At 43.9% G+C, this 26708-nt stretch overlaps 1 protein-coding gene across 13 annotated transcripts in view; it reads left to right on the top strand.

Moving 5' to 3' along the window:
- The window catches only part of dmd (dystrophin), a 1663772-nt gene that overhangs the window by 1456458 nt on the left and 180606 nt on the right, over positions 1–26708 (top strand). For 9 of the 13 annotated variants that reach the window (XM_033033201.1, XM_033033203.1, XM_033033205.1 and 6 more), the window contains 3 exons: positions 759–1027; positions 12525–12671; positions 22040–22111. In XM_033033201.1, coding sequence (XP_032889092.1) covers positions 759–1027; positions 12525–12671; positions 22040–22111 — 488 coding nt within the window. The remainder of the gene's footprint in view (positions 1–758; positions 1028–12524; positions 12672–22039; positions 22112–26708) is intronic. The other 4 variants (XM_033033200.1, XM_033033209.1, XM_033033199.1 and 1 more) reach the window with 1 other exon arrangement.

Genomic DNA, 26708 nt, shown 5'->3' with positions numbered 1-26708 from the left:
AATGTAGAATAAATCACTGTTAGCTGGGAGAAGTTAACAACAAAGCAAACAGAGATAAAATGTAGTTGGAGACTGGAAGACTGGTGAGAGAACTGGGTAGGTAGGGGGAGGAATGGAGAGATCGTTGGTTGTCAGTTTTTCTCTCCATTCTGTTCGAAAAACCAATCTTGTGCCACTTGCTTTCCCACGGACACAGACCAAGCACCTCCTGGTACCTCTGTTACTATAAATGCAGGCAATGGCTACTGATTGTTTGCACCCATACATAGCGTCACAGTCACATCTGTTTTCCTGGTCCAAGCCCATGCAGGTACCATTTCCAGTCAACTTGGCAGTGTTCAGAAGTGGGGATTATGGTTATTATTTCAACTTTCCACTTGCGGTGATAATCATGGGTTTGCGTTTTCTGAACTTGATTGAGTTTTTTTTTGAGTAGGTGGCAAACATGATCAACTAGAGGAGGGCAGTGGATGCTGTCAACATGAATTTCAGTAAAGCATTTGACATGGACCCTCTTGATAGACTGATCCAGAATGTTCAGGCACCGCTTTCCTCCCAAAGACGTGCGGGTTTGCAGGGGAATTGACTTCTGTAAATTGCCCCCTGGTGTGTGGCGTTGCGAAACTAGGATGATATGGAACTAGGGTGCATGGGTGATCGTTGGATAGCATGGAGCAGGCGGGCTGAAGGGCCTGTTTCCATGTTGCATCTCTCAACTAAAATTAAACTTAACAGAACTCTGTGTCCTCTTCATGCAGAAAAATCACCTGAAGAGAATGTGCAAAATGTTGCCAGAGTCATGCGGAAGTATGCGGAGGAGGTGAAAGTGGAATGGGACAAGCTGAGCGCCCGCTCTGGTGACTGGCAAAAGCGTATCGACGAGGCCTTGAAGAAACTGCTGGAATTGCAAGATTCAATGGACGAATTGAACCTCAAATTGAGACAGGCCGAAGCTATCAAAGATACATGGCAACCTGTGGGGGATCTGCTGATAGACTCGTTGCAGGATCACATTGAAAAAGTCAAGGTAAATAGCAACAAAATAGCATGCTGTGTGAATGATGGTTGGAAAGAATATGCTGAGTTTATTACTCATTTATATTTGAATCTCACATAGGTCACAAAACCGATGCTTGACTGAATCCATTCTAAAACAGGCATAGGTCACACAGCGGTCAGATCTTCTTCTTCTTCTTATCGAGTCCACACACAAGATTAGAAGTTGTTCAGCCAGAGCTGAACACACTTCTCGGCATCTGCACAATGGTGTCTGTCTTGCGCTTCTTGTGCGTCTTGTGCGTGGTGGTGGAAAGATTGGTTGAAACAGGGCCGCGACGTGAAAGCTCTTTCCTTGACCCCAGCGGTCAGATCAAAGAGTGTCTGTGATGCCATCAAAACTCCGTTTCCATAACAGTCTTTTTATTGAACATTTGGCATGTACCAACTGGGGGAAAAAGTGGTGTTTGGTGTGGCGAATAGTGGAGAAAGGAATTATTTCGCCCCTTCACAACTATCAAAATATTCTTGGTGGGCACCACAACAACACTTCCTCAGATTGCTGAGAACCACAGGGCAGCTACAGTGGTGCAGCTACTTTCATCTCCAAGATCTGACTTCAAAGGCTACTTCCTGAAAGTTGCTCTTCCAGCAGTGATCCTTGTCTACTGAGACACTCGGCAGAAGATTGTGGGCTCGCTGTCAATAACTCCAAAGGTTTGCCCTCAAAACTGGTGGAGATTCATGAGGAGTGGGTCATAGTCATCCAGTGTGAAAACAGGCCCTTTGCCCAACATGTCCCAACTACACGAGCCCCACCTGCCTGTGTTTGGCCCAAGATAGACACAAAATGCTGGAGTAACTCAGCGGGGCAGGCAGCATCTCTGGATAGAAGGAATGGGTGACATTTCAGGTGAAGACCCTTCTTCAGACTGAATGGGCCCATTTCGCTCTAAACTATCCTATCCAAGTATCTACCTAAATGGTTCCTAAATGTTGCAATAGTCCCCACATCAATTACCGCATCTGGCAGCTCCTTTCATACATTCACCACCTTTGTGTAAAAAAGTTACCCCTCAGGTTCTTAAAAAATCTTTTATTGCTATTAAATCTTTGGGTGTATTTTGACCTTTGGAAGATGGGCAGAAAGCTGTCAGCACGAGAATGAAAAATTGTTGAATGATTCAACGTGACAGATAGTTTCTTAGCATGGACCAGCTGCTTTATTGCAACAGTGGGTTGCGTACATGGTGTGTCTGCAATTCGTCTTGTTGGGGTGAGGACACCTGAACATAATGTTCAAGGCTGGTACATGGCACTGGGGAGTCCAATTTAAATGTAACACTTGCAGGTTGGGTTCCTCAGGACTCAGGAATGCCAGCAACTAGTTGCAGCAGCAAAGAGCCACTACAGGCACATTCATTGTTCTTTTATTGTCCAACTATTCATCCGACAGACCCCTTAAACAAACGTCATCTTCGAGTTACACAAAAATGCTGGAGAAACTCAGCGGGTGCAGCAGCATCTATGGAACGTTCCCTATTTCCTTTGCTCCATAGATGCTGCTGCACCCGCTGAGTTTCTCCAGCATTTTTGTGTACCTTCGATTTTCCAGCATCTGCACTTCCTTCTTAAACAAGTCATCTTCGGGTTAGTTTAGTTCAGAGATACAGCGTGGAAGCAGGCCCTTCGGCCCTCCGAGTCTGCGCCAACCAACGATCGCCCGTACACTCGTTCTATCTGACGCACAGAGGGACAATTTTACAGAAGCCAATGACCTGTACGTCTTTGGAGTGTACGAGGAAACCGGAGCTCCCGGAGAAAACCCAAGCAGTCACAGGGAGAACGTACAAACTCCGTACAGACGGCACCTGTAGTCAGGATTGAACCCGGGTCTCTGGCGCTTTAAGGCAGCAGCAGCAGCTCTACCGCTGTGCCACCGTGCCTCCCCAATGCTCGAATAGTTGTGACCCAAGAGCAGATTCTTGGGCCCCAGTGGGTATGACATTGGAGGGTGAAATGGTTATACCGATCACTGCTGTCCAATTACAAGAGTGACCACTGTAAAATAACTACTGCTTCTTCCTCCATAATCTATTATTAATATTCCCTTAAAATATATCATTATTCAAGCGTGAAATGAACCATTACCCAAGATTACTTTTTTGGGCTCATTAGCTTCCAAAATATTATTTCATTTAATGTATCTTGTGACAGCAACTTGAAAGTTTTTTTTGCACGCCATTTGTCGGCTGTTTAATGTAAACATATTACATTTAGGGAGCAGATGATAGTCTGTGAAACAAATGACATTAGCAGCAAGACCATTACCGTCAGCAGCTAGATTGAACGTCTGTAAGAACAATGTAAAATTGGCAGTACTAATGCTGCTTGCACTGTTTTACTCTATCAAGCCATTGAGGTGTTTGTCGTTAATAAGATTTTCAGAAGACTCATTTAGGCAATGTTGCCATCAGATATTCAGGTACCATAATAGCAATTTTAATGGAGAATAAGTGAGTCAATGAATGAAATAGAATCAATTTATCAAGTCCATGAGAAGGCACACTGCAATTAGTCAGAGAGGAAGGGTGAATCTCACAGAATGGAAATTAGACTGCCTCATTAATTAGATTGTTGCTTGATTTTGAACACAAATGATAAAGTGACTAATATGATTCCATGTTTTGCAAACAGATTGTAAACAAAAAAAATGCTAAGCAGGCATGTAAACAAATAAACTTTATTTTCAAAATTATTGGCAATTAATATACAACCAAGTTTGGAAAACTCTTTTTAGCAAGGCATCGTTTATTCTGAAAAAAGTTATCGTAATGCAGACTTCAATTTCTTTTAAGTTAAAATCTTCAGGAGATGGGTGGGAGGTTTATGATTTTGTTACAATATGACCTTTTTTGATGATACGATACGGTAGGATAGAACTTTATTTTGAGGACAGTTCCATATCCTTATTTAAAGTGAGAAAATGACATCCTTGCTAAGTACTAGTTCTGGTGCCAATTAGACATTTGAATGAGCTGTTGCAGCAATCTTAGAGCAACTCATGGGTGGAACAGAGGTGCTGGCTCACAATGCCAGAGACCCAGGATCGATCCTGACTTCAGGCGCTGTGTGTGTAGAATTTGCACATTTTCCCTGTGAACATGTGGGTTTCCTCTCGGTTCTCTGGCCACCTTCCATGTTCCAAAGACGTGCCAGTTCATTGGTTAATTGGCCTCTGTAAAATTCCCCCTTGTGTGCAGGGAATGGGATAACAGAAGTGGTTTGAACAGGTGATCGGTCATTAATGTGGACTCAGTGAGCTGGAGAGGGTCTCGACCCAAAATGTCACCTATTCCTTTTCTCCAGAGATGCTGTCTGACCCGCTGAGTTACTCCAGCTTTCTGCATCCATCTTCGGTGGGCTGGAGGGCCTGTTTCCATGTTATATCTCTAAACTAAACTACGTTCTGTAATCAGTACCAATGTATTCAACTGCAGAAAGGTTTAGTTAAAGAATATAAAATTAAACTTGATGTTTCAGACAATAGTTGGCTACTCAAAAGACCCTAATTTAGCTGAGTATTTCTAAGTACATTATGGAAGCAAGCCAACGCTCTTGCTCATGAGCATATAATGTGCTTGACTGGAGTACTGACAGAATAATAGATCATTTGGACCTGCCCATTTTTCAGTCAAGTATCAAGTCTGTCTCTTTCCAGAGATAAAATATTCAGTCACAATTTTATGACAAAGAATAAAGAATTTTCTATGATCTCCTGTATGAAATTTATCTCACATTCAAGTTATCTCACATTCATATTTATCTATCCAGAATTGAAGTATTCAAGTTAAGAGGAACCTCTGTCCGCAAATGAGACCTAATCCTCCCTGTGGTCTTGTTCCCGAGCATACTGAGTGAGTGCAAAATAAGGTAGTGGAGTACTTACCGTCTTTAAAAAAACAAACATTGGTTCTGTGAATCAACTCACTAAAATATTTATTTTGATGAATATTGGTTCTTTCCCATCATCTACATGAGCACTTTGTATTGTATTCCTTGCCAAATGAATAATCCCATGACCTAATTTATATTCCATCTTCCACCTTACTGTCAATTCATGAAACCTCTCCACACCAGTTCTGTTCCAACCTTCTTCTGGACTCCGTGTCCACGTGTTCAACATATCCACAGTGTAGTTGCTACTGGTTATGTAGGACCCGGTATCGGTTCAGTTTAGTTTATTGTCACGTGTACCGAGGTACTGTGAAAAGCTTCTGTTGCGTGCTACCCGGTCAGCGAAAAGACAACCGTTTACAATCAAGCCACTTACAGTGTATAGATAGATACATGATTAAGGGCATAACGTTTAGTTCAACCTAAAGCCAGTAAAGTGCGATCAAAGATAATCCAAGAGTCACCAAGGAGGTAGATCGTAGTTCAGGACTGCTCTCTAATTGTGGTAGGATGATTCAGTTGCCTGATAACAGCTGTGACCAAACATCACAAAACCAATGTGTATGAGCAGGAATACTGCCCATCAAGCCTGCTCCACCTTTTTTTACCTACGGGCATTTTTCAACATTTTGAAAAATATGCCGCGACTTAGCTGAGGCCTCGAGTATGCGGGAACTACTCTCGAGCATGAAGGTCTTTATAAAGACCTCCTAGGACCTCATGTCGACCATGCTGCGAGTATGAGTCGAGGGCAAACTTGCCAGAACTCGCGGATTAGGTCGCCGCAATGGGACAGCCCCTTAACTACACAAATTTGTTTAATGTCTCTTGAGTAAAACAAGATGTTTTAATGCCAAGGGGAGGTTATGTTCTTTATATGCCGTGAAACCCGTAATTTAAGATACAGAATTGATCAGTATATAAATCCTTGTCATGGGTTTGCAGATTGCTACTGTTAATTTTTTTTAATATGCTCATCGTGAAACTGTATCCCTGTGTGTAAAAAGGGAATGACCTTGAACAGGTTAAAATATCACATTCAAATTCAATTTTAAAGTGAGTTGTAATATGAGTTGACATGCACCACTGGTACATCAGATTGAATCAGAATAATAATTTACAGAGACCAACCAAGTTTACTGGAGTCTATACCCACCTAGAATAGGACTGCTGGAATTTTGAGTGGTTCTTTTGCACTTAATAGCTTTATAAAATAAGAAATGTGGAACTGGGGTCTGGGTTTAGTGCAGTGCATCATATTACATTTGTTTACTTGCAAATGTTCTTTTGGAAATAGCTTGAAAAAGACCTGTAAATGAACAAATAAACCGGAATCCTAAAACCATGCATTTTCAATGTAAGAATTAGGTTTTCTTTTCGCAATGATCTTGTTTATTACATGCCCTCGTGATGGCCAATCTGCTTTGTCAACCCAATGCCAAGGCAGTGAAGGTGAAAATTACTCCCTTTGTGTTTACAGAATCAAATTTACAATGCATTCAGATATTTCCATGTTATAAGCTTTGAAATCCAACCCCTTACTGTGAAATGTCTCTCATAGTCGATGATATAAAATCAGTTCTGCAAATATAAGTCAAAAAATAATTCTGACCTGAAGGAAATGAAGATGCAATTGTTCATTACAGTATTAGCAGTTTATAAATTTGTGGTTGCCCAATTTTCTCCCCTTCTCCTTGCGGGAAGGACGTTGGACTTGGTGGATACCTAAAACAGCAGTTAGCACCGCAGCTCGTTCCCCTCTCCCCACTCCCTCTCTCTTTCCTGACCCTGATGCACACCATCATTCTCCCACTATCCCACTCCCCTTTCCATCCCCGCCACCTTCCACCCCACCTATACTATACCCCTCCCACTGGCTTTACATTGAACTGCTCTTTCAAACCTCTTCACTCCTTATAAACACTCTTTTATCACCTTGTTTCCTTTAGGGTCAACCTTTGTCACCCTTTTATCTCTAGCCTTTGTCCACCCATCTGTCATTCTCTATCTTCATCTCCATCACCCACCAGGAAGGCTTTAAAGCCTTCCGCTTCTACCTCGACCAATTTCCTTCCTACTAAAACTCTACTCTGCCGAGCGGAGCTGGTGCTCACCCTCAACAACTTCTCCTTTGACTCCTCCCACTTCCTCCAAGTCCAAGGCGTAGCTATGGGCGCTCACATGGGCCCCAGCTATGCCTGCCTCTTTGTAGGATACGTTGAACAATCCCTGTTCCAGGCGTACACTGGCCCTATCCCCAAACTCTTTCTCTGTTACATTGATGACTGCATCGGTGCTACCTCCTGCACCCATGCATAACTCATGGACTTCATCAACTTCACCACCAATTTTTATCCTGCACTCAAATTTACTTGGACATCTCAGACACCTCCCTCCCCTTTCTTGATCTCACAGTCTCCATCACAGGAAATAGACTAATGTCTGCATCTATTACAAACCCATCTGATCCCACAACTGTCTCGACTACACTTCTTCCCACCCTGCTTCTGGCAAAGACTCTATCCTCTACTCCCAATTCCTCCGTGCTGCCCTTGTTTTGTGGTTTGTATTTCAAACCTTTTCACAGCATTCCTGCCAGATTGTCTTTATTTGGCATCTGCTCCTTTTCATATCTTCCTTTTTTCATTTTTATGTCAAAATCATCTATGCCTGAACAAAGGCAATGTTCACTAACCTAATTTAGCAGTGGGCCCCTATTGAGTTCCACTGAATAAGACTGTGCTAACAGTGAGTGGAATCAGTCACTGAAATGTCAGATTACCCTGAGATCCCGGATATTGGCTTCCGATGCCCTGTGTGAAATCTGGTACAAAGCCACAAACACCAGCACAGTTCAAAGCACACTTTAACAAAACTATATTCTTACAAAACATTTAAATAGTTGTGTAGTGTATATGTATGAGGTGTATTGTACATGGGGTGGATAAAATCATGAGAGAAATAGATCAGTTATCTTGCCCAGAGTAGGTGATGACTGCATCGGTACACCTACTCTGGGCAAGAGACAGAGTCTCTTGCCCAGAGTAGGTGTATCGAGGATCAGATTACTTTTAAGGTGAAGGAGAAAAGATTTAATAGGAATCAGAGGGGTAACTTTTTCACACAAAGGGTGGTGGGTGTATGGAACAAGCTGGCAGAAGAGGTAGTTGAGGCAGGGATTATCCCAACGTTTAAAAAACAGACAGGGATATGGATAGGACAGGTTTGGAGGGATATGGACCAAACGCGGGCAGGTGGGACTAATGTAGCTGGGACATGTTGGCTAGTGAGGGCAAGTTGTGCAGAAGGGCCTGTTTCCACGCTGTATCACTCCATGACTCTATGAGTTAGTGAGAGTTTCACAAACATGATCTAAAGCAACTGTAAGCTAACCAAGCAGAATATGAGTTGCTATTCTTCCAGTTTGTGTGCATCCTCGCTCTGGCAGAGAAGGAGGCCAAGGGCAGAATGGTTGGAATGGGAAAGGGAAATTAAAATGACGAGCAACGGGAGTTCATGTAGGCCTTGGCTGGGCACAAGGGTTCTGCGTAATGATCACCTAGACTACGCTTGGACTCACTGACGTAGAAGAGGCCACATTGGGAGCAGTGAATGAAATAGATGAGGTTGGCAGACACGTACATGAACCTTCGTCTCACCTGGAAGAGCTGATGGGGTCCCTGGATGGAAATGAAAGTGGAGGTGTAGGGACTATCTAAATGGCGTTGGGAAAAGGGGAAGTACAACGGGATCTGGGGGTCCTTGTACATTAGTCTATGAAAGTAAGCATGCAGGTACAGCAGGCAGTGAAGAAAGTGAATGGCATGTTGGCCTTTATAACAAGAGGAATCGAATATAGGAGCAAATAGGACCTTCTGCAGTTGTACAGAGCCCTCGTGAGACCACACCTGGAATAATGTGTGCAGTTTTGGTCCCCCAATTTGAGGAAGGACATTTTTGCTATTGAGGGAGTGCAGAATAGGTTTAGAAGATTAATTCCCGGGATGGCGGGACTGTCATATGCTGAGAGAATGGAGCAGCTGGGCTTGTACACTCTGGAGTTTAGAAGGATGAGAGGTACTCTCATTGAAACATATAAGATTGTTAAGGGTTTGGACACGCTAGAGGCAGGAAACATGTTCCTGATGTTGGGGGAGTCCAGAACCAGGGCCACAGTTTAAGAATAAGCAGTAAGCCATTTAGAACGGAGCCGAGGAAACCCTTTTTCTCACATAGAGTGGTGAGTCTGTGGAATTCTCTGCCTCAGTGGGCGGTGGAGGCAGGTTCTCTGGATGCTTTCAAGAGAGAGCTAGATAGGGCTCTTAAAAATAGCGGAGTCAGGGGATATGGGGAGAAGTCAGGAACGGGTACTGATTAGTGGAGAGAGTGAGTGGGGAGAGATGAGTGAACCAAGAAGATGCAGAGAGATGTGGTCCCTGCAAAAAGCAGAGGTGAGGGAGGGAAAGATTTAATTTGATTAGTTTAAGGGAGAGGGGAGATTTAATCAGCACCGGATAAGTAACGTTTTTACACAAAGCTTGGGAGGTGAATGGAACGAGCTGCCATAGGGGGTAGTTGAGGCACGTACAATCATAACATTTAAGAGATATTTGGATAGGTACATGTATAGGATAAGTGTAAAGGGTTATGGGCCAAGCGTGGGCAGGTGGGATTAGTGTGGAGATGGCATGCTGTTTGACGTGGGCCAAAGGGCCTGTTTCCTCGCTGCATGGCTCTATGGGTGGGGACAAGAAGATGTGACTGGTGGTGGTTGGGGAGAGGAAATCAGATGAGTCAAGTGAGGAGCCGGTGAAGGGAAAAGTGAGGGCAGGGATGGCAGGGTGGGGAGAGAAATGGAGATCGAGGAACTAAGCTGGGTCACAGAACGTGGTGGGTGGGAGGGGGGGGGGGTGGGTGGGGGTGGGGGGGTGGGTGGGGGGGAGGGGGGGATGAAAAAGAAAGATCATGGAAAAGGTAAATCGTAGGTTGGAAGAAAGGAAACAAGAGGGAGACTGAGGATGGGAAACAGGGAAAAGCCCTTGATGGAGTTGGCGGGAAGGTGTGTGGCATTGGAGCCCTCTGTTGAAGGACTCTCTGCATCTTTGTACCATGATTCATTCTACTGCTCCACATTGCTTCACCTGTGACAGTCAAATCTCCAGATTCCACTCTGTCCCTATCCTGGTGCCAACCTTCACTGGTCTGCTGCCGCCCACGGCTCTATGCGAGACGGATCTGTGAGGCTAAAAACTTGTCGACGAAGAATGTTTAATGTAGCTTTGCTGTGAAGTGGTCGATGTGCACAACTTCAAATTGGAGAACGCATTTATTTTCCTATCTCGGTGGTTCAATGGCTCTTTATTTTTGAATGAAATAAAGATAGGAAATCAGATCGGAGTTGAGATCGGAGTCTCATTGAGATAGGACACTATATCACGAGTTAGAGTTTGAAGTCAAACTGAGAGAGTTACCCCGTGTTAATAGGGAGTGACAGATTTAGGGTGCATATCAGTTTTTCAAACATGCATCTCAGACACAGGACACAGAAACCCATTGGAGTGTTGAGGGTGTGTTCTATTGTTGGAGGTTACTTTCTTCAGGACCAGATCTTAAAGCAACTCCCATCTCCATTGTAGAAAGAAGGAACTGCAGAAGCTGTTTTGCACGAAAAGAACACAAAATGCTGGAGTAATTCAGCAGGTCAAGCAGCATCTCTGGAGTACATGGATAGGTGACTTTTCGGGTTGGGACCCTTCTTCAGACTGGAGGAAATCCGAGGAAAGGTCCTGACTCCCCATCGCCTTTGTAGGTCCATGCATGACATCCCACTGCCCAATATTTATACATCAACCAGCATCTGAAAAATGTAAGGTAGACAAAAATGCTGGAGAAACTCGGCGGGTGAGGCAGCATCTATGGAGCGAAGGAAATAGGCAACGTTTCGGGTCGAAACCCTTCTTCAGATTTATTTGGTCAACATCACATTACGGTTTGTGTAAGCTTGTTCACTCATGTTCTGCTGCATCTCCAGCACTTAATGGATGCAGCATATTTACATTGTTTGAATACCATGAGTGGCTTTCTCTCTCCTGTTGCTATTTGAAATCTTTGTACAACTGGAAGTGCAAGGGGGTCCCAGCTAAGGCACAGGCCACCCTACCAATAATCATTCCACATGTAAGGGCTAAAACTTGCGCACATGCCTGTCTCTTCCACCACTCCAAAAGTGGGCAAATTTAAATTCCTTACACATGCCATTTCACAGTGATCACACCTCAAAAGTATCTAATTGCTTGTTAAGTCCTGGATGTTATCAAAGGGCATGAAAAGTGTTAATGAAATCCAAGACCTTTCTTAATTATACAAGCAGCTTCAACCTTTAGTAACTGTTGAAAACGCCAGCAGAAAGATTTTTTTTTAGTTTAGTTTATTGTCATATGTACAGTGAAAAACTTTTTTTGCCTGCTAACCAGTTAGTGGAAAGACATGATTACAATCTAACAATCCACAGCGTACAGATACAGGATAAAGGGAATACAGTTCAGTGCAAGTTGCACTACAGGAATTGCAAGAGTAGTGCAAGGGTTGGAAAATCTTGTTTGATGAAGATTATAATAAAAATCAAGTCAAATTACAACAGAATGTTGTTCAAGGCATGCTGCTCTGCTCTGTTCAAACTGAATGACAGTCTGTTATGGGTATGGACTGTTTATCATGTTCTATTAAGTAAGCCTGGACAATGTTGTCACATTAGTGGAGACAGGTGGTTAACACACAATATCAGCAAAAAGGAACCATTAATTGATGAGACCCAAAATGCTGTCTGTACGGAGTTTGTACGTTTTCTCTGCGACCGCATGGTTTCTCTCCAGATGCTCCAGTTTCCACTGAAAGATGTTTCTTCCTCCAAAGACGTACAGGTTTGTAGATTAATTGGTTTCTGTAAACTGTTACCAGTGTGAGGTGATCGCTGGTCGGGAAGGACTCGGTGGGCCGAAGGGCCTGTTTCCACGGTTTATCTCTAGAATCTAAACTTTGCTAATTCTGCATCTCCCTTGGTACAATGAATTATTTAATATCTGCTCTGTACTCATCTTATGTAGAAACTAGATAGACACAAAAAGCTGGAGTTATTCAGCAGGACAGTCAGCATCTCTGGAGAGAAGGAATGGGTGACGTTTCGGGTCGAGACCCTTCGGACTGGTTAGGGATAAGGGAAACAAGAGATATAAACAGTGATGTGGAGAGATAAAGAACAATGAATGAAAGATATGCAAAAAAGTAACGATGATAAAGGAAACAGGCCATTGTTAGCTGTTTGTCGGGTGACTTCGGTGGGGGAGGGATAGAGAGATGTGGAATGCCGGGGCTACCTCTACCTGAAGTGAGAGAAATCAATATTCATACCACTGGGCTGTAAGCTTCCCAAGCGAAATATGTAGAAACTAACTAGGTTTCAAAATATTCGCCTGTAGCTTGGATTTCTACATTGGCATTTCAGTGATAGCATTGTAATTGCCGTTTATTTGTAAAATGCCGTTGTAATGGAAATGTTTTTTTTTTTAATCCAGGCTTTCAGAGCAGAAATTGCTCCCATGAAGGAGAATGTGACCCACATGAATGATCTCGCTTCCCAGCTCACGCCACCTGATATCCAACTCTCCCCATACAGTTTAAACCAGCTGGAGGATCTGAACACGCGGTGGAAACTCTTACAGGTGGGTCCACGATATGCATGCCCAGCAGCGTCGGCTCAATTAGCCCCATATTTTCTAAAAGCGCACCATTCTAGTGTTGATAGGAGAGAGCCGTGTTTATCAGTAGAAGCACAGGCTGCCCCAGGAGGAACAACTGTCTTCTGGAAACAGAGCAAAACAAATGGCTGTGTAAAGACTCCACCGAGAAAACTTGTCAAATCCATTTCTTGCTTTTGTCTCGTGAAAGGCTGAAATTTATGAAAATGTCCTGTTAATTGTTGAACAATTTGTGCCAATGTGAAGCCGTTAACACTGTAAGCAACAAAAGTCTTTGTGTATCTCAATGTTGAAGAGTATGGGTATTGACATTTTAACAAAGAGTGGAGTTTACAAATGCATGGCGTAGTTGTTTTCTTATCTTCAAAGATATATTTATTTGTTTGTTTCTCTGCTGATCGAACATTTCAAGTGTTTGCTGATGATGCTTTTCTCTGGGAATTGCCCCATCTGCAACACTTACCTGCATCTTTGATGTTTATCTAGTTCTTGTGACTTTTATGGTGGTAACACATCAAGACTGTCTGCTGATGCTTTCAGCTGACCTGCCCATATTCACTCTAAGAATGGAGATTGAATATGTAACAATTGGTGGGAGGGAGTTTTGGTCAATTTCCACGTTGATTAATTCTGGGTGCATTAAAGCTAATTGCAGCCCCCAACAAGTTTAAGAAGAATTGGGGTTGCAGCAAATGGCCGGCAGCCGATGAAACAATTTTGAAGCATACAGAAACAAAAGAAGTGTGGCTGCAGTATACACAGCAAGCTCCCGCAATTAGTAGCATGACAATAATGAGGTAAACCTTCAACTGTTGAACAACACTTCAAAAGTATTTCAGTGGGATGACCTGGGACATGTGTATATTGAACTTCTCATTTAATTCATGGTCCGGAGAAAATCAGCCACTTTAGCAAAGAGATCTTATTGCTCTATGTTTGCAACTCACTTACCTGACTAGCTGGGCCTATTGACTTGATAGCAAATCTCTGGAGAAGATCTAAATGGGCAATAATCCAACCCAAAATGTCACCTATCCTTTTTCTCTGGAAATGCTGCCTGGCCTGCTGAGTCTTTGTGTCTATCCTTGGCATAAACCAGCATCTGCAGTTCTTTGTCTCCACATTAAAACTGCATTGCCAGCCTTTGTGAAGGCTGACTGAAGCACCTTGGTAAATCAGTGATTAAAAATGTCACTGGCGTCTTCTTTCCATCTGTGCAGCCTTCAGAAGGCATTTTGGTTCCCATTTTCCAGCGAGCATGGAGCTACGGTTGGCGATAACCTGTTATGATATCTGATCAACATTTATAAATAAGCTGTTAGCACACTGATAAGCTTTGGGTAGGTGACAGTGGATGATTAATGGGGATAGATTTTAGGATACAGGACCATTTAAATCATTGAATGTCTCTTAAAACTGAATTAAGCCATTGGATAAATCTACAAGAATCAGAAACTGTGGCTTTGATCAATAAGAAATCTGTCAGCCTAACTTCGTAATTCTGGAGATGTTTCGAGGTGACCTTGTGCCTGTGCGCCCTGAAGACTGCTGATTAATACCTAAAAACACTTGAGGTAATAACAATAAAAAAACTGGTGTTTATCTGGCACTTTTGTACATTTCTCAGAAAAGCACATGCATGCTGATCCAATCACATGCATAAAAGCTTACCAAACTCCAGGCAACATTATGCAAGAAGATTTGTTTTAGTTCTTTCGGTGGCACAGCAGTAGAGTTGCTGCCTTACAACGCCAGAGACCCATATTCGATCCTGACTACGGGTGCTTGTTTGTACATGGTTTGTACGTTCTCCCCGCGACCTGCGTGAGTATTCCCCGAGAGCTCCGGTTTCCTCCCACTCCAAAGACGTACAGGTTTGGAGGTTGATTGGCTTGGTAAAATTATAAATTGTCCCTATTGTGTTGAGGACAGTGTTAATGTGCGGGGATCGCTGGCCGGCGTCGACTTGGTGGTGAGGGGGCGGCGGCGATGGGCCTGTTTCTGCGCTGTTTCTCTAAAATTTAAACTAAAACACATTAGGCATGCGCACTCTTCAATTTTGCACAGGCAACTGGCACAAATAGAGTATTTGAACTTAACAGGTGCCTTTCATTTTCTGGCATTGGAACTGCTAATTATGTCACTCTAGTTCCTTGACCTAATGTTCTTGGGACATGAGACAACATGAAAAGCTCTGTTGTGACATTTTAATCTGACAATTCTTACAGACTCTCCTATTCTTCTCAAGTCACCACAGATCTATTAAGCTCGTGGTTGAACTGTACACATTAATCATTTTTGGGATGGCTTGGCAATGTTCATCACACAGTAAGGAGAACACATTTTCTTGATCTGTGGCCATTTTGAATACTTGGCCTGTTTTTGGTCTCCTCTAATGGGAAAGAAAACCAGGTGACATGTAAAATAGGCTGCCAACTCACGACTGCCAAAGGCAACTTCAATCCTCATGATTTATATATTAATCCCAGAGCACCTATTGGGGTCATGACCATTCTGGCATATCTCAGTTACCTGCATCGAGCATTGAAAGCTTGTGCATAAAGATTGCAAGTCAAGATTGATGCATGTACGTTGTACTTGTTTTTTAAAATCAGAATCAGATCAGAATCAGATTTTATTCGCCAACTATGTTTTGCAACATACGAGGAATTTCACTGGCCAGGTCAGTCTTACAATTAAAAATCAACAGACTCAAAAACACATTTTAACATGAACATCCACCACAGTGACTCCTACACATTCCTCACTGTGATGGAAGGTGAAATAAAGTTCAAGTCCTTCACTTGTGTTCTTCCTTGGTCGGGGGCCTCGAGCCCCCGTTGACAGGATGATCTTGACTCCCGTAGCCGGTGGCGTTCGGGCCCTCCGCGTCGAGGCATGCAGCTCCCGCATCGGGGGGATGTCAGCTCCCCGCGCCGGGCGATCAAACCTCGCGTCGGGGCTGGTTGAACCTTCTGCGGCGTTGGAGCTCCCGACTAGCCTCTCCCGAGACTGCGAGCCCTTGTTGGTAAGTCCGCGATGCAGTGGGAGCGATCCCAGGCAAGGGATCCGCTCCGATGTTAAGTCCGCGCCCCACGGTGGGGCTCACGATAGTCAGAGGCGGCTACCAGCTCCAGCGATGGTAGGCCGCAGAGCCTGGAGAATGTGATCCAAAAAATGATCACATCTCCAGGAAGGTAAGAACCTGAAAAAAAAATCCCCCGACCCCCCCCACACATAAAACAAACTGAAGTACATTAAATCAAACTTTTATCAAACACTAAAATAACAAAAAGATGAAAAAACGAACAGACTGCCGGTAGGGCTGCCATCTCCCCAGCGCCCTTGGTGGTCAAGGATAATGATGATAATGATGATGATAGTTGTATCTAGGTAGAGGGAAATTCTTTGCTTTTGCATACAAAGTACACCAAGAGTCACCACAAAGGTGCCGACAAAGTTACAAAAAGCATTTTGTAAAGTGCTCTTTAAGTAATGTTGGTCCCTTCTTCGTCCCCTTAGTTCTCGGCTTCCCCACCACATACGAAAATTGTTCTACCGCCTTTTATGCTTTTTTAACCTCATCACTTTTGCGACATTTTCCCACTTTGCAACAAAAGTCCTGCCCTGTGGTTCGACCTGAAACCTTTACCTATGATATGGCAAAGTTGAGAAGCTCTATTTTCTCTCCCCACCGCGGGAATGTTAGATCTCTCCGTTTACACTCCATGAGCTAATACGCAAACATGTGTGAAGCTTGGAAGTTATTTTAATAGGTCTGTGACGGTGAAAACAATCTCCATTGTGGAAATAAAGACTGCATTTTTCTAACATTAAAAAACAGAATATCCCTGATAAGAACCTGCTTCCTTCTATTCAAACACATGGCAGCTAGCAGCAGCGAAAACCCATAACAGCCATCTTCTCCTTGTCATGTTGCTTACCCTGCCATCCTTCGGAGATTTGTATTTATCTAAGTCTCTGCTCTCTATATTATAACGTGGTCCATCCCATTCCTTGGCTCTTGGCGTTCTGCTTTGAATCCTGGCACAGAGAAGCTTGACATTTCAGATTCCCTTTCTTGTTTTCAGATGCCTCCATAGACTAGCCAAGAATGTGCCTGACCTCTCACCCCATAATCTTTGGAGAAATCTTCAATTCTACAAATCTGACAATACCACCCGTAGACCTTCTCACCTCTCTGCCTCTACCTTAAAATGCCCTTTTATTCAACTGTTCGGTTGCTTGTATAACTTTCTGTAGAACTTTTGTCTAATGTTCCCATGGAGCAACTTGTAAAGCTTGCAAACACATTTGTTGCTGTTGAATTCTTCTTTTTGCCTGTCTGCCTGATAACAAACACTATAAGTTATTGGTATTTTGATTTTTTTTTTCTGAGCTGCTTTCTACGTTCTGGAAGGCGAAGTGAGTGCAGTGAAGTGGTGTTTAACTATGCACTAGACCAAGTGCCCCCAACGCAATATTCCACCACTCACCCATAGCCCCCAACTGCGCAGGCACGGCTAACGGGTTCCCGTTGTGACGCGAGTCACAGCAACCCTCCCCAACTGTGCAGGCGCAGACAGCAAGTGGGAGCGCGACTGCGATGTTTTTAAAGTTCAAAATGGCAATAATAGCCTGTAAAAATATAAGATCAATGTGAACACATCTCACTCTCCCTATTAAGCCCCCTATTCCCCTCCTCCTCTCCCACTCCTCACCTCACCTCCCCCTATCCCACCCCCCACTCTCCCTCCTCACCTCCCCCACTGCCCTCCTCCCCCTCTATCCCCACTCCCTACCTCCCCCACTCCCCCTCTCCTCTCCTTCTATCCCCCATCCTCCCCCACTCTCCCTTCCCACCTCCCCCACTTTCCCTTCCCTATCATAGAAACATAGAAATTAGGTGCAGGAGTAGGCCATTCGGCCCTTCGAGCCTGCACCGCCATTCAATATGATCATGGCTGATCATCCAACTCAGTATCCCGTACCTGCCTTCTCTCCATAACCTCTGATCCCCTTAGCCACAAGGGCCACATCTAACTCCCTCTTAAATATAGCCAATGAACTGGCCTCGACTACCCTCTATGGCAGAGAGTTCCAGAAATTCACCACTCTCTGTGTGAAAAAAGTTCTTCTCATCTCGGTTTTAAAGGATTTCCCCCTTATCCTTAAGCTGTGACCCCTTGTCCTGGACTTCCCCAACATCGGGAGCAATCTTCCTGCATCTAGCCTGTCCAACCCCTTAAGAATTTTATAAGTTTCTATAAGATCCCCTCTCAATCTCCTAAATTCTAGAGAGTATAAACCAAGTCTATCCAGTCTTTCTTCATAAGACAATCCTGACATCCCAGGAATCAGTCTGGTGAACCTTCTCTGCACTCCCTCTATGGCAATAATGTCCTTCCTCAGATTTGGAGACCAAAACTGTACGCAATACTCCAGGTGTGGTCTCACCAAGACCCTGTACAACTGCAGTAGAACCTCCCTGCTCCTATACTCAAATCCTTTTGCTATGAAAGCTAACATACCATTCGCTTTCTTCACTGCCTGCTGCACCTGCGTGCCTACTTTCAATGACTGGTGTACCATGACACCCAGGTCTCGCTGCATCTCCCCTTTTCCTAGTCGGCCACCATTTAGATAATAGTCTGCTTTCCTGTTTTTGCCACCAAAATGGATATCCCTCCTTGACCCCTCCTCTTCCTCAATCCCCCCAGTTTCCCGCCTCACCTCCCCAGGATTTATATGTAAACCACTTTGTTTGCTCTACCACGTCAGCGATTAAGTTGGAGTTGAGGCGGGTGCTGTCGGGGGGGGGGGGGGGGGGGCAAGCCGCCTGGAGCCGCACTCAGGGCCCAGTCCGTATCTGTCCACTCCCCAGCGCTCAAAGCCCGGGCCCGGCTACAGCCCCGGGGCTCGGCCCACGACAGGCCTCGTCACCTTCCCTCTTCTTTCCCCTCTCCTCCTCCACTCCCCCACTCCCTCTCTGACCTCTCCCTCCCTCTCCTGTGAGGCAACAAGTAGAATTATTGCCTCACAGTGCCAGAGACCTGGTTCAATCCTGACTAAGAGAACTGCCTGTACAGAATTTGTGCGTTCTCCCTGTGACCGCGTGGGTTTCCACTCATATTACAAAGATGTGCCGGCTTGTAGGTTAATTGGCTTCTGTAAATTATCCCTAGTGTGTAGGATAGAACTAGTGTACTAGGGATCGTTGGTCAGCACAGATTCTGTGGGCCGAAGGGCCTGTCTCCAAACTTCACTAACCTAGCTCCCAATGTGGTTGTATGGGCACACCAGATAGTGCCCATAATACCGTAGCTGAGCTTTCTCATACTTTACCAGGGGATTACATGCTCTTATGCCCCTTCCCCTACAAGCAGAATATTCACTAATTGCAGTGAACATCACAACAGCTCACTCAAGTGCAAGGAGACATTGTAGTCCACTTTGAACTGGGTGACCTTTCCAGTGGGGATTTTTGAGTGGGATTGTTAGAGTTGATGCGATTTTTCCCAAGGGTCCAATGGTACTTTATTGTCACATGTACCTAGATAGTGAAATTCTTTGTTTTGCATGCAATTAACTAAAACCATTCTGTACACAATCATAAATAAGTACAAAAGTTCAACGAGTGATGTGTAAGAATAGTAGACTTCACCGAGGCAGTATACAGAGTCGCCATAATTCCACTACCAACTTGTACGGTTTAGGTTTCAAGCTCATAAAGCAGTCGAATCTTGGCCTAAACGGTTTGTTTTCCTGGCGTCAGGATTGGGTCGGTGTTACGGGGATCGGCCTGGCTTTATGATGCCGTTGATGTCCATCACAGCGCCGTGTCACTGTGGGACTTGTTCGATCCATGTGCTTGTCCGCCCTCTGCAGGGCCTCCAGTAGCGCCCAATCCTCACGATCTCCAGTGTGTTGCAGGGTCTCCATGGACACATTAAGTTTTAAACAACACTCAAATCTCCATTGTAGATAAATTAAGGCAACGCAGACTCTTGTTTGGTCTTTTTTGTGGAGAGGTCAAATACTAGATGGCATTGGTTTAATATGAGAGGGGGAATGTTTAAAGCAGATGCAGGTCCACCACCAATTTTCCGGCAAACGGCGGTCCTTTAATCTGGACAATATTACGAGAGTGCCCCGAAAATGTGGCAGCTAGGTCGGGTGAGGCGGCCGATCTCTACCTCATCGGGATATCCGCGGCCGATCGGAGGGTCCAATTTTCCCTCTGTGGCCGGCGATCTGGAACTCCATCCCGGTTGGAGCCGACAGATCCATTCTCAGAGCCAACTTCTGAGGCCGAATTTACGGTCCGGAATCTCAGCCCCTCGGAAGTCGAGGCGGACTGTTTTGGTATAGTTCAACTCTTCTCAGAGGCCGTGACCTCTGTTGGCCCAGAAAAACGGATAATACAGAAAGGCTCTGGAACCAAGGATGCCAGAAAATCGGTGGTTCACCTGTACAATAACAACTTTTAAAAGACATTTAGATTGGTATATGGATAGGAAAGGTTTAGAGGGATATGGCCCAAACACGGGTAAGTGAGGCTGGTGTAGATGGGACATATTAGTCAGCATGGGCAAGTTGGTCCGAAGGGCCTATTGCAATGCTGTATCACTCTTTGACTCTATGAGATGTATGAGGCACATTGTTTTTACACTGAGTGGTGGGTGGTGGTAGAAGCCTATACAATAGTGGCGCTTACCAGTCCTTTAGACAGGCTCATGAGCGGGTGGGAATAGAGGGATTCGAGCCATGTGAAGGCAGATGGGATTGGTTTGGTATGACATCATGGTTGGTCTGGACATGGTGGGCCAAAGGACCTGTTCCTGTGGTTCTATGTTCAGCTTTTGTGGATCAGGGTCCGCCTTTAACGTCTCAGTGTTGTTCAACATGCTTTCCTTTTTTGCATATCTTTCATTTGTTTTATATCTCTCAACATCACCGTCTATATCTCTCCTTTCCCTTTCCCCTGACTCTCAGTCTGAAGAAAGGTCTTGACCCGAAACGTCACCTATCCCTTTTCTCCAGAGATGCTGCCTGACCAGCTGAGTTACTCCAGCTTTTTGTGTCTATCTTCCTGGTGCACTCGTCGGGCTGAGTACCGGTACTGATCCAAGTCAGATGCCTGAATTGCTTGAATTTCCCCTGTTCCACTGCGAAACCTCTCAGTCCCACACAAAGTTGTAACAAGCCGGTTGCTCGGTTTATAACGTCACGTGCCTCCTGCTTCCATGGCAACAAATGAGCACTAATCGGCACCAACCTTACTGTGCAGAAGTAGAACTCATAGTTCTGAGAACTGGCGGGCGGCTCTTTCTGGAATATATCCCAGGGGGAAAGTTAAGAGTTTACAGTACCAACCTTCAGCTGCCTGTCCCCAGCACTTTTGCTTGCACGCTTTATACCTAAATTAATATCTGTCAATTAATATCCCACCACACCGAACCAGAAGGCTAAATGGATTAATCAGGCTGTATTGTAGTAACATATTTAAGCAGAAACAAGACAGGCTGTAAATCATTCAGTGCACAATTGGTCCTGAAAGAAGTCCTTTTCTTTCTAAAGATACACTCCATTTTCTGCAGTGTTGTATTCGGGCTAAAATTTAGCAAAATTGGCTACCTGGCACTTTGGCACCAGACGCAAAGAGATAGTGTTTATTTTATGCATTTGCAGCACAAAACCAGTTGTGAAGTTGGGATTCTAGACTGGACCTTGGCTCAATCGGACCTTCAGTGAAGTGGAATTAATCATCTCCTTGGGGCATGTCCAAAAACATGACCTGCCATGTTCCGAACTGTTCAAAAGAATGCAGTCAGGTCAGAAAACAAAGCTGGTGATGTTCTAATTAAAGCTTAGGAAAACAAGAAACATAGACCCTTTTCTGCATTGTATCTTCACTGCAGTAAAAATCTGTGCATTTCCCATTGAGAGTACGTTGAAAATGTTGCTGCAATGTCCGAGCACAATCAACAGAGGGCGTGTTTCATGAAGTCGAGATCAGTGCTTTTGATCTGCATATCTCCCTGAGGCAGTTTTTGTTCAGCTGGCTCTGAGAGGCTCCTGTTTCTCAGCGTGTTTTAGATCTCAAATGCACAGGTAGAAGCTTGCAAAGTATTCCACTGAAGATACTTTTTACTCCTCCTCCCTGCTTGCTGTGCTCCTAAATCACTCTGTGTCTTTTTAAAACAAATATATAAAAAGTCTTTATGTTTCTCTTCCAATCTTTCTGATGTGTGTTTCATAGTCCTGGACTAATCTAATCAGCAATTTTCCCCCTTTATTTTTGTCACTCCATTCCTTTCCCTGATTTAAAGGCACCCTGCGTTGAAGCTGAGGCCTCACCCACATTACCCTGCTTCAGGCAGCAGCAGTCTTCCCCATCTCTGGTGAGTGTTAATCCGTTCACAGTAGTTCCATGTTATCCCGCTTTCTCATCCACTCCCTACACACTAAAGGACATTAACCTGCAAACCCACACGTCTTTGAGGTGTGGGAGGAAACCAGAGCACCCGGAGGAAACCCACGTGGCTGCAGTTAGAATATGCAAACTCCAGACAGACAACACCCAAAGTGAGAATTGAACCCGGGTCTCTGTCGCTTTGAGGCAATAGTTCTACCAGCTGCGCTGCTGTGCCGAGTGTTGTTGAGACTAATTCTAATCAGGCCTGATAAGTATGAGGGTCTGGAATGCTCACCGATATCTTCTGTCCTGAGCTGGGCAAGTCATACTTGCAAGAGTCTCCTCTATAATACAATGAGTGTCAAGCATTTGAGCTGGAAATTTAAAGAATCTTTAAGGAATTAAGTATGAGGATTAATGATAGGGTTGTTTTGAGGATAGGCTTTCAAATTGTCCTATAATCCAGTGGCAGAACTCACACATTTTTCAACGCAATATGATTTTGTTGACTGTTTCATAAATTGCACGCCTCTGGATATATCTGGTAATTCCTCTGGGACATTCAATTACAAAAATGATTGTGTGCCTTTTTTTCTTGTTGACATTTTTTCTCATTTTTTTTATTGATAATAAAAAGGTCGAGTGGAACTTTAAATATCTACAATCAATGATCACAGATAAGTCACCGAGACAAAACATCAGTAAAGATAATCTATATATGAAGAATGTTGATCTATTTGGGCAACCATTTCCACTGAAGCAGCACTTGCACCATCCTTCAGTTTAGTTTAGTATGTTTTATTGTCAAGTGTACCAAGGTGCAGTGAAAAGCTTTTGTTGAGTGCTAACCAGTCAGCGGAAAGACAAGAAATAATTACTATTGATCTATTCACAGTGTACAGATACTTGTGATACATCTGTGGTGTTTACGCAATATTAATCGACCCATCATTTAAATGAGACATTTTAATTAGACATTAGACACGTGAAAATATGTTTCTGTCCAAATGTTTTGTGCCTTGCAAAAGTGAGAAGTGCTGAATGTGGGAATGGCATATATTTTCACTTTTACTATCCAGTGTCAGTGTAAAATGTTCTGACTGCTGTATGTGACAGGGTCATGTGTAGATTAAAGCTCTCTCTTTGCTCAGTCACCCTGCAGCAATGTGCTTGTGCCTTAACTACAGGAAAGTCACTTTATTGCACACTGTGACCTTTCCAGTTTTCATTCCAACTATTCTTTTATGTGCTTCATGTTGTGGCGCCATATCTTGCTAAATTATTCACTTTTTCTGGGCTGAAGTCATTTTGGAGCTGCCACCAAAAATTGCTTTTCACAGAACTTGCCTGCTTGTACTTTGTTATGGAATTGGTCCAGAGGTTTCACTCATTTTGCTCCAATTCCTGCAATACAAAGAGAAAGATGCCAAGCTGTAATACTTGACTGGATTTCTTGGCATTCAAACTTTTACAAAGCAAATTTGGTATTTTTTGTTACTATAAATTGCCTTTGTGGGCGGGTGGCAAGATATTTGAGGGTAGGAAGGGAATTGATGGGCAATGTGAGAGAAAATAGTTGCAGGGAATGGAAGGGATTAATGCAGTGGCTCCGAGAGCCAGAACAGACTTGATGGACTGAATGGCCTATTTCAGTGACATGAGAAAATATGGTATTTGAAATATGATCTGAATTGTCATTTATTATAGAGAGTTACAATTCTACCACTCTATGCATGGATATGAGTTTCATGAAATGCCTGGTATTAATGTTTGGCGTATATCCCATAATCCCCCAATTTGAATCCAATCCAATTGCTGAGTCTGAAGAAGGGTCCCTACCTGAGACATTGCCTATCCATGTCCTTCAGAGATGCTGCTTGATCCGCTGAGTTACTCCAGCCCACAAGATTCCAGCATCTGCTGTTTCTCGTATCTCCATATCCTCCAATGCTGCATTTCTCAAAAAGCGGAAATAGATTATTTCTCCTTACCCTATGAGTACGATGCAATATCTTGAAAACGTCATTCGAATCATGTTTTAAACTTTTGTGTCCTAAAGGATATAATTGTGATTTTTATTATCTCTCCTTGCAATGTAGTTCAAGTTCAAATTCACATTTATTGTCACATGTAGCCCTTGGTTCCAGGTGTGTGCTAAAATGGAAGTTTACATTCTCCTCAGTATCTCCTTCCTGAGGCCTGGTGCTCGAACTGATCTCAACACTTGAGTAGCTCAGCGGATCAGGCAGCATCTCTGGTCAACACAGATAGGTGATGCTCGGGACCCGACCTGAAACGTCACCTATCCATGTTATCCAGAGATGCTTCCTGACCTGCTGAGCTGCTCCAGCACTTTGTGTCCTCTCATGTAAGCCTGCATCTGCAGTTCCATATTTCTACATTCTCTGTACTTCTTGTGTGGTCTAAAATAAGCAACATATAGCTGCAGAATAACGTTTACCCGAAAGGAGGAGATTGCAGAAGCATCCCAAGATGAAACGTCATCTGCCTAATCTCTCCCCTGACACTTCCTGACCCTCTGAGTTCCTCCAGACTTTGTTTGTTCATAACTTTTACCCCCTTGTCTACAGTTCTCCTGACATAAAGATAAGCATAAAGATAAAGTTTACCTTATAGCTTCTTTCCTCCACCTGTCCATGAATACCAATAATAAATAAATATGAAAGGAGAGACAAGAGACCGCTGTTGCTTAAATTGTGATCCCAACCTGTGGCGTCCGCTGTCCCATTTCACTTCACTGATGCTGCCTGGCCCACTGAGTGCCACCAGCAGTTTGTCTTTTGCGCTAAACCAATATTAATGCTGATGTTTTGTCGATCAGAGAGCAAGAGCCTTCATGTTTCTGCACCTCCAGTACTTTTTGCTTTTCACCATTCAGCGAGCACTTTGATCTATTATTTTAAACTTCAAAGCATACTTAACTACAGCAATTTACCTTTGCCAACATTTGCCATCTGCTTAAACAGCTTAGTCCATTAATTAAATGCTTATATCCGCACAGCCAATGTTTGTATTATCAACAAACCTGGAAGATCAGCTCGCCGTCCAGCATCCAGGTCCATAATAACTAGGTTAATAAACGGTGAGGTCCCAACGCAGATCTGTGGCATATCCTGTCTATTTGAGAAATTACCTATAATGCCAAGATAGATACAAAAAGCTGGAGTACCTCAGCAAGTCAGACAGCATCTCTGGAGAAAAGGGTCAGTCTTGAGCTTAGTCTTGTCTTTCTGCTGACTGGAAAAGCTGAAAACAAAAGCTCTTCACTGTTCCACATGACAATAAACTAAACTGAACTGAAGAATGGTCTCCACCCGAAATGTCACCTATTTCTTTCCTCTTCTCCAGAGAAGCTGTCAGACCCACTGAGTTATTCGTGCATTTTGTGTCTGTCTTTAATTTAAACCAGCATCTGCAATTCCTTCCTTCCTGCAATCCCCATTCTTTGTACCCTGATGTCTCAACAATATCTTCACTAGGTCAATTCACTGGCTTTCAATTGAAGAGCCTCATCATATGTTCCTATCAATGTATCAAATGTCTTCTGGAAACTCACAAATATATTCTTTTTCATTACTTTTTAAAATACGTTTAGCTTCATGAGGCATTACCTACCCTGTTGAGCTCTTGGTCATAAGTTGAACATTTTCACTGTTCTTTCACATTTTTAATTATAGACTAGTAATTTAACCACAGATGTTGAGTGAAGTGGTGTATAATTCAACAATTTCCCTCGCTTAACATTTTTTTGAATAGCAGAGTAGGATTGCAATGTTCCAATTGATTCAGGAAACTAGCATTAACGATACAGAACCACCCAACGCTCAAACAGGCCAATCATCTCAGAATGTTTGTGCCAAGCTTGATGCCAAGTTAAACTAGTCTCTTCTGACTGCACGTGATCCATAGCCCTCCATTCCCTACATATCCCAAGCCTATCTGAAAGTGCAGGAAGGAACTGCAGAATCTGGTTTACACCAAAGATAAACACAAAATGTGGTACAGGCAGCATCTCCGGAGAAAAGGAATAGGTGACTTTTTGGGTAGAGACCCTTCGCATCTGGTGCTCATCTGTGAGGACATGGTCCAGGGGTAAGTAGGAGGAGGTGTCTGAGAGTTGGCGCCTGGCCTCAGCCTGGTAGAGGTCATCTTGCCAGACCAGCATGGAAGGGTCGCGACCCGAAATGTCACCTATTCCTTTTCTCCAGAGATGCTGCCTGACCCGCTGAGTTACTCCATCTTTTTTACGTCTATCTTCTGCCTCTCTAAAAGCTTCACAAATTTTCTTCAACATTCCTCCCACATGAGCAAATAGAAAGATGATGTAACAAATGCAGCACGGTGGCGCAGTCCCTCACAGCGCCAGAAACCCGGGTTCGATCCTGACTACGGATGTTGTCTGTACGGGGTTTGTACGTTCTACCCTGTATAGACCTGCTGGGTTTTCTCCTGTTTTCTCCCCACACTCAGTACAGGTTTGAGGGTTAATTGGCTTGGTATAATTGTAAAGTGTCCCTAGTGTGTGCAGGACAGTGTTAATACGCGGGGATCGCTGATCGGTG

The sequence above is a fragment of the Amblyraja radiata genome, chromosome 14, assembly GCF_010909765.2.
Source record: "Amblyraja radiata isolate CabotCenter1 chromosome 14, sAmbRad1.1.pri, whole genome shotgun sequence".
Taxonomy (NCBI): domain Eukaryota; kingdom Metazoa; phylum Chordata; class Chondrichthyes; order Rajiformes; family Rajidae; genus Amblyraja; species Amblyraja radiata.
Note: the sequence above shows the minus strand (reverse complement) of the source record. Positions and strands in the feature narration are given on the sequence as shown.